The sequence below is a fragment of the Nestor notabilis genome, unplaced genomic scaffold (assembly GCF_000696875.1).
Source record: "Nestor notabilis isolate BGI_N333 unplaced genomic scaffold, ASM69687v1 scaffold24231, whole genome shotgun sequence".
NCBI lineage: Eukaryota > Metazoa > Chordata > Aves > Psittaciformes > Psittacidae > Nestor > Nestor notabilis.
In genome coordinates this window covers 12,727-21,077 of record NW_009913715.1, presented here as the reverse complement: position 1 = coordinate 21,077, position 8,351 = coordinate 12,727, and the positions used below count along the sequence as shown (strand labels likewise).

The window sequence follows — 8,351 nt, the reverse complement described above, 5'->3', positions numbered from 1 at the left end:
CCTGCTGACCTTCCCCAGGTCTTCATTGACCATACAAGTCCAGTATGTAAAATATACCACAAACACATATATAAAATTCCTACATATATATATAGATAGATACCAAAAGGTTTATTTTATTTACCACTGAACCTCCAATATATTTTCATATATATGGTAGTTTCTTTTGAGGGACTTCACTAGTTGAAGAAAAAGATGATGTCAGAGCCAAACTCTCAGTACCTTTGACTGTTTGGGACATCTCTGACAAGGCCCTCCATTAAACCATAGCATGCACTGACTTCTCTGCAGTTCAAAGAATGCAGACAGTAAAAGTATAACATCTTACTGCTACTGTTTGCATAAATGAATGCTCGTTAAATATACTGCGTCACCTGTAACATACTTTATGTATAACAAGTGTATACTGGAGCACCACCAGTCAAGAGAAATAATGATTGTATAGCACTTGGTTTCAGTATTAAACTCTTCTCTAGATTGACTTCCTACAGATACAAGTCCTCTTTTACAAAAAGCAATATATTTACTGAGTCACAAACACACTTCTGAAGCCAAGAAGTACGTATCCATGCAAGGATTTCACTGGGGGTTGTGGTGATGGAGGGGAAATATGGACACATGTCGGTTGTTGTCATCACGTGTGGCCAGCTGCAGGATCTACTTGCAATTTTTGTGCTACATGGGAAAGCGCTGGTATAAGTGTCTAAAATACTCTGCCACTATTTGTATTTTAAACCTATAAACCTATTTCCTTCCCATGCATTAGTGGCTTCTTGGTATTTGGGTTCCTCAAGGGGCTTGGGGCATCATCCTTCAGAAGAACTGGAAAGATGGAGACCAGGAGGTGGACAAAATGGTTAATCATCTCACTTTTGGGTGCAAAACACTGACTTTGGTGAGAGGATTCATTGATGCACTGAGTGAAGAGGCGTGGCCTGGGAGCCTACTTCTGTTCTTACCCATGAGGAACAGAAATGCTTGATGATTTATGAGAACATGCATGGCTGCTTAGAGAGCTCAGGAAGAGACTGAGGGACTGAGGCAGAAAAAGGAAAGAGGAATAATGAAGAAAGTGATGTGCCTGGGATTCTGCTCAGGGTAGATAAACCCAGGTAATATTATTTATTTGTTAGAAGAATGAAAAAAACAAAACCCAAAATATTTTAGGACTGCAACTGAGCTGTGCAGGGTTGAACTGGGAAAGCTGAGCAGATGGAATGACAAAAAATCAAGCGTACTTCCAGGGTACAACTGGAGTCATTTGGCAGCTTGAAAAAAAGCGAAGGATGACTGGTGGAAGTCACTGGGAAATCTGAAGCAGCTGAGATACAATTGCAGGGTGCGGCAGGGACGTGTCTGCAAGCCAAGGAAGTTATTGAAGAATATAGGAAAAATGGCAGGAGCAATGGGCCCAGCTGTGGCTGAGGAGAGGGGAGGACGGGAGAGAAATTTAAAAAGATAAAAATAAACAAGTGAGAGGGGACACATTGGCAGGAGTGGGGAAAACAGGAGAAAAGATGAAGGAAGTTTAGGGGCAGCAAAAGGTGCAGAGAGCTGTGCAGGCATCAGGAAGGAGATGCTGTGATCTGGAGCAGGGAGATGGATGAGACCTGCTGGAGGAGGCTGCCGGAAATTGCAAGCGAGATGGATGAGATGCGAGGAAAGGGCAGGGGGGCAGGAGTGAGTGAGCCAGCTGAGGGAGGACACACTTCTTCCCAGCACAGAGAGGGGCAGCTGGACAGGGAGAGTAAGAAAACTTAGCTCAGGGAATAAAAACAAGAGAGACTCAGTAAGCTTCATATTTTTATTAACTGGCAACAGGAAAATCAGTGGAAAAGTGCTACACAAAGTCAAACATTTGCGTGTGTGAGTGCTACCTTTGAGTGTGGACTCAAGGGCACCAGGGAGACCTATGGCGGGGCTGGTTCTCTCTCTTTGAAACTCTCTGTAGGTAACCAGGTAGGTTACCTGGTTACCAGGTAGGTTTTACCTCTGTAGGAGAAACACTTCAGTTTTTATTGAAATAGCAAACACTTGGGTGCTTGGTAGGGAGGATAATGAATGCTTTTAGGGTGTACAAATTTGACATATGTTGCAATTCCTAACCAGCAGGTTCTTTCAGAGAACTGAAGGAGAAGCCCAGCTCCAGCAAACCACATGTGTTGGACCTGCTGGCCCAAGCACACTTGTCTTCTCAGGGTTTTCACACGGGTTGTTAGTTGGTCTCCTCAGTTTAGTTACCTGCTGCCTTCATGGTCCCTAACCTTTAGCAATCCTCTTGCTCTCCTGTCCTTTTCAGTCCCGTCACCAAACACACCGACCTCCCCTATCCTTTTGTTTCCTCATGTTTTCCTCCTGACCTTCTTTCCCAGCTCTCTCTGACCTCAGATTCTACCACTGCTGCTCCAACTTTTTGCATCCAATAAAGCCCCTGGACAGATATCTCAGCTCACTCCTCCACCAGCATGTGTCTCCCTCAGGCAAAGCATGTGGAAGGCGTGCATCCAACAGTCTGTATTTCTGAGAAGCGATGGACACATCCCTGCATCTGCGAGGTGCTCCTAGGAGCCCTTGTACCTCCAGGTACCCCCCAAAGTGTTCTGTACCTCTCCTGCTCCTGTGCCCGCTCCTGACATATCCAGCCCTGTGCAGTCTCCCTCTCCACCTGACCTACCCCAACTTATGACTGAACCTCAGGAGGACCCCACCTGGTCCTGCCCGATGCTTCCACCTGCTCCTTCTCAGTTGGCCCTCCCTGGACTTGCTCTGTTGACTGTTTCCCCCTTCTCTCTTCCCAGAAAGGGCGTACCAACAGGGATGGGAGGTAGTAAGAAGAGGTATTTGCATTCATCCCTGTTTTGCCGAGTTTCACACAAGGCTGGCTATCGTTTCCGTTTACAGCATGCTGCAGGCTCAAGCTGCTCTCGTAACTGCTAGCTGGTTTTCCCCTGCCAGCATCAGAGGCTAAATATAAGCCCGCAGAGCCGGCCCTGCATCCCTGTATGCCCGTATCTGGCAGTGCCTGGCATTCCACCGCGATTTCACTGAGCCCATGCTTTTCACGAACTTGGCAGCTGAAGAGAGCCGCCTCTCCCTAAATAAGCTGTAGGAGTTTCTGAAGGAATAGGAAACAGATTGCTAGCTTTCTCTTCAGTGCAAAGGGCAATGTTGCAATTTTCTTTTAAGTCCCTAAGTTAGATGTTGTGCTCCACCTCTGGGAAGCGAAAAAAGTCATGCCAAGAACTTGTTCAGCCAATGCTGCTTGCTGCCCAGTGGTTTGTTTGGTAACACTGTTCTTTTTGAGGAAACTGGTATTTTTAAAGGATCGGCAGTTATTAAACAACATTTAATGCATAAGGGAAACTTATGATGAATACGTTAGCGTCTGTGCCAGACCAAACATCTGTAATTTTTAATGTGTTAGGCAATAGGAAATCGGAATTTTCATTCTGCTTTTCAGATGACGCTATAAATCAGCTATTTTAAATTCAACCAAATTGAAGAATTAAATTTTTTGGTTCTTAGGGTCAAAAATGAATAGCCTTTGTTCAGCAAAGGATTCCACATGAACTAGACATGTGAATAATCTTGTCCTTAAATTACTTGTTTACACACTGATAAATGCAGATGATAGTTTAAAAAAAACCCAGAGGCATATGCTAATTCAAAATATGCCCAGACGAATGGTGGGAGCCTGCCAAGCTTTGCAGGTTTTAGGCTTCACTTTCACGTTAGATGTACCTATATAAATCCAGAGCTGAAGAACAGTTCCCACCTTGACTTGACAAGATACCCCTAGAGAAAAGAGCGGCTGCAACCAGCCTGCTCTCGCTTCTCTGCTAGTGACCGCTGGTAACCAAAGGGCACCCCTGCTCTTTCGGTGCCTGCTGGGGAAAGAGATTTCTGTCAACATCTCTCCTGCCTTCAATTTTTGCCATTCAGTTAGCAACCACTGAGGGCTAAAATGAAACCTGCCACAACATAAAAATTGTTACAGTAGTCAGTCATCAGTGACTGAGTTATCCTGACTTAATGAGGTACCTTTTGTGAGCTGCGGTACAATAACCTGCCTTCATTAAAAAGTAAAGTAAATTAGAATAAACTACCACGAAAGTGATTAAAACCCATGCATGAAGTGTTTAAACCAGTATGTCATATTTAACAGGTTGGGTAGGCAAAAGATGTTCCTGCCTACACTTACACAGCCTGAGCTTAAGAGTGCAACTTGGTAATATAATAACTTAGAATTGTCTTATTGATGCAAAGGCTAAGGATTCAACACCTACAGATCCTGGTATCCTTCACTGTAGCTTGTTTGTTCTCTGAAATGACTGGTGCAGAAGGGATGTTACAGAAAACAGATTTATAAAATTGAGTATTACGAAGCACGTTGAACAGAGTATTTTGCAGAGATGCTCCCAAATTATCGGACTGTGCTTGTGACTACACAAACTACCTAAACTATTCAGAAATTAAGTCTTGAAAATACGAAAAAGTCAATAATTGCAAAACATTGCTGACCAACTTCAGCTAGTGCATCTTAGAAGGGCAGTGATGGTCTCAAGATGAACTTAGTTAAGAGGAGAAACGGTGTGAGATAAACAAGCTATAGTTCAGCAAGGACAAAGACAAACTTCTACATGTTGGTTGGAATAACTAATTGTGCAAACAGGGTAAAAAGTGACATGGAGGATCAGTGAATTACCATGTGCCACCAACCAAATGCCAACCATTTCATACTGCTGAGAAAGAGATGAATGTCATATGGGGATGTATGAACAGGAGTGCCATATGCAAGATGTGTGAAATCATCCTCCTACTCTACTTGCTGCTGAAAGCCTCAGCCTGAATCCTGTGCCTGGATTTAGGCACCGAACTCCATGGAAGATGTGGAGTGGCCAAAAGCAAGAAGATTGCTGGAAGTCTGGTAAGCATAGTGTGAGGAAACCTGGGATGAAACGGAAGAGAACTAGGCAAGTGAGAGTGGTCCCAAAGATGCAAATAAAAAGAAAATAAATTGTTTTCCAGATAGAGTGGATAAATAAGGAGAACAGATGAGCTGCAAAAGGGGAATTCAGGTTAGACATGATGCAAATGCTGTAGCAGTAGTGCAGTGAAACACAGGGGGAAGCGGCCCGGGGGAAACAAAATGCAGGGTGAGAAATATCTGTTAAGAAAGAAACGATCTGGCCCTGTAGCAGAGGGCAGATGATGTCTGGATCCATGATGCTGACAAAAACTTAAAAATCCTCAGCTGCTATAAACTTCATTAATGATTTATACCAGTAAAGGGGCCTTGCCTGAAATGTGTCCAGTGTAATCATTTTTTCTATCTAATTTTTGCTTTTAGCCATAAGAGTATGAGTAATAGCTATGGGGCTACACTGTTAGCCAGAAATCCTTTAGCTTTCTAAAGGTCAGTTTATCTATGATCTAATCTGATGGTCACTGAAATTAAGTGGAAGCAGTTCAGTGGGCTATAACAGAAGGTGGTTTGTGTCTCCAGCCTTCAGTTACCTTGAGTTAAACCATCCTTTATAAGCAAAACAACACAGAGGAATGAAATACATTTTTAAATGCAAGCTGAATCCTTCTGAGGCACTGCAGGAAAAAACCAGAAGCCCTCCCTTTCTAGCTCTCTGCTGGTTTAAAACAACTCCCATTAAAGATTCCAGTATGTATGTCTTTTGCCTTCTGGTCACCTGTTGATATTCCTGTCCCTTGGGAGACTTTATGCAGCTGGGGAAGCAGGCAAGATTCACATGAGCTTGATTGCTCTGTCTTGACTTGTTCACAGTGAGAGCTGAGCTCCTTATTTGAAACTTACTCCTTGTAAGAGTAGAACACTTCAACTAAGCAAGGCCAAAAAAAAACCTGAAGGGGGGAAAAAAAAAGGAAAAGAAAAGCAGAATTGGCTATATAGCTCGGCAGTTAAAGGAGCACTAAAATAGAAGTGTGAAACTTTTCATAGTTATCTGTAACTCTTCAAGGATTTCAAGTCTAAGCATAGTCACTATTAGTGAAAGGTTGTGCCAGAGAGCAGATGCTTTGATCCCTAAGCAGAGCTAATATTTAATATTTTTGAGTTGCTTTCCCCAGGTATTTTCATTATGTACGGCTGAACTTTAGACTGCTTTTCTACTACTCTTGCAACACATCTGGAAATCCCCTCCTTCGTAATATTATATGTAATATACACTACTTAGTTTGAGGAATTTAATTTTATAACAATGCATGGGCATAAAAGCCCACAAAAGAAACCAAAGACTCAGGTCAGAAAGATAGCCTTCACCTTCTTTTGACTCTGACTTTCTCATGCTGCATTTCCTCCAGATTATAATACAGTTTAATTTTCATGGATGTCATCTGAAAACGAGTGCCAGTGCAATACAGCTGAATTCTCTCTGTCACTGAATATATTCTGTACGTTAACTGGGAGTGTGATGCACTGAAGCATAGTCTTTAATTAAAGTGCAACAATACCACAGCTACAGTATGAGCATGGCATAGGAACACAGCACTGGATATAAAAATAGCTGTGCTGAAACCTGTCATATCACTACACGATGTGACTAAGTCAGTGGAGACACTCTTACACTTGAAACCTGAAGTATTACTGAGCACTGATTTTCAGTTGGGGAAGCTGTGATCAAATCAATGCCTGTATTATTCTCCACAAATGAATAATGGCGTGAATGAGGACATATTAAACACCTACAGTGCACAAAGCTTTTCACACTGGTTATGAACCAAACACAAACAAAGAGGCTGTGAACTCTCCAGAGCTCTCATTTTGTCTCCTGTGAAGTCCTCCTGCCTGTTTGGATACAATGCACGGCATCCCCACAAACGCTCTGGTGCCAATAGGAGAGGGCACCAGTTTTGGATTGGGAGCAAGCTGATCACTTTCTCTCCTCCTCCTTCCTACCCTTGAGGAAAAGAAAACAACATGAAACCACCCCATACCTTCCAGCGAGTGAAGGCAGTATGGCAACTGGGAAAATGAATATGCCTCTGTTGGCACCAGAGCCAGGGAGCGGCTAATGCTGCTTCCTTCATAGCCCTCCACCAGGGGATGTGCTGGCACTATGTGGACGGGTTGTTCTGACTGAGTGAAGCAATGCTCCCCGTGCCAGTGCTGTGAAACCCTCCCTACGTTCACTCAGCCAACACAGGGGCTTCAGGAGAAATAAAACCCAGAACCGACCACTGCCCTTATCCCACAGACAGGTGCCTGCCAAGCCACGACAGCACTGCTCTGCCCTCCAAAGGACCCAGCGCTCTCTTAATGCCCAATGCACACAGCCCCTTTGAGTTACTGGCACAGCTGACACTGTCATTGTGGCACAGGGACCTCTACAGAGGTTTCCCCCCGATGCTGGCTACCAAACCCAGAATTAAACATCCACAGAAAAGCAGCTGGGCTTTCCCCCTCTACAAGGCATGGCATTTGTGCCTCCCTGTTCCTTGCTGCTGCACAGGTACTGCATCCTACAGCACGGTGCTATGCTGCATTGGAGCCCGCAGGCATGATTTTAACATCCCGGCACAGTAAAAACAGTTTAGGAAAAAAAGATGTGTGGATTTGGCAGGGAGGAGGCACAGGGAGCCATGCAGTGATGCTTCTCTGCTTTCTGGGAAATGTGTCAGGGAGCCACAAAACACACAAAAGAGAGAGGAGATAGGAGATAGTTACCTAACATGACGAAGGGGATTCCCAGGAAGGTGGAATTGTATTTCCCACCAGTGAGATTGATGATCCCAGCTGCAGTCAGGGTGGCAAGGGTCACAGTCAGCAATCCCAGCAGGCCAAGCCAGGGTTTGCTGCGGACACAATCCTGCATGGAGCAGCAGAGAATGGCCAAGGTGACCACAAGGACCAAGCTTGTGATCAGGTAGCGTTCTGACACCCTGCTTGTCTTCTGGAAATCCTCCTTCAGCGAAGAAGAAGTGAAAGGATACATTTTGATTTTCCTGTTGGATTTCTGGAAAAGTTCAACAGTGTCACAAAAAATGGATTCCCACTTCTCTGCCACCATGTCATTCAAAGAGTTGATTGCCTGCAAGTAGTAGGTGAGCTGAATGGCTTCTGCAGACTTCACCCGGTCTTTGCTGTGCACAGTAACCCCACCAAGCTGATGCCCGTTATACACTTCCCTGCCATCCTTTAAGTGAGTAATCGGGTAAGTGATTGCAAAATTAGTTCGATTAGAAGAACGAGCAGCCTTTAGTTCCTCCAGTACATGCACTATGTCGTCCACTATGCATGTCTTGTCGTTGTTCAGGATACATATATGGGCAAACGTGTAATTGAAACCAGGTCTTTGAACTTGGATCCTGGTCACAGCAGA

The 8,351-nt window shown here is 44.2% G+C and overlaps 1 protein-coding gene across 1 annotated transcript in view; it reads right to left on the bottom strand.

Annotated features, from left to right (window-relative positions):
* The window catches only part of PTCHD1 (patched domain containing 1), a gene marked incomplete at its 5' end in the record, with an annotated part of 21,766 nt that extends 13,415 nt beyond the window's left edge, over nucleotides 1-8,351 (bottom strand). Inside the window, one exon of the mRNA XM_010023331.1 lies at nucleotides 7,697-8,351. Within this exon, the coding sequence (XP_010021633.1) occupies nucleotides 7,697-8,351 (655 nt within the window). The remainder of the gene's footprint in view (nucleotides 1-7,696) is intronic.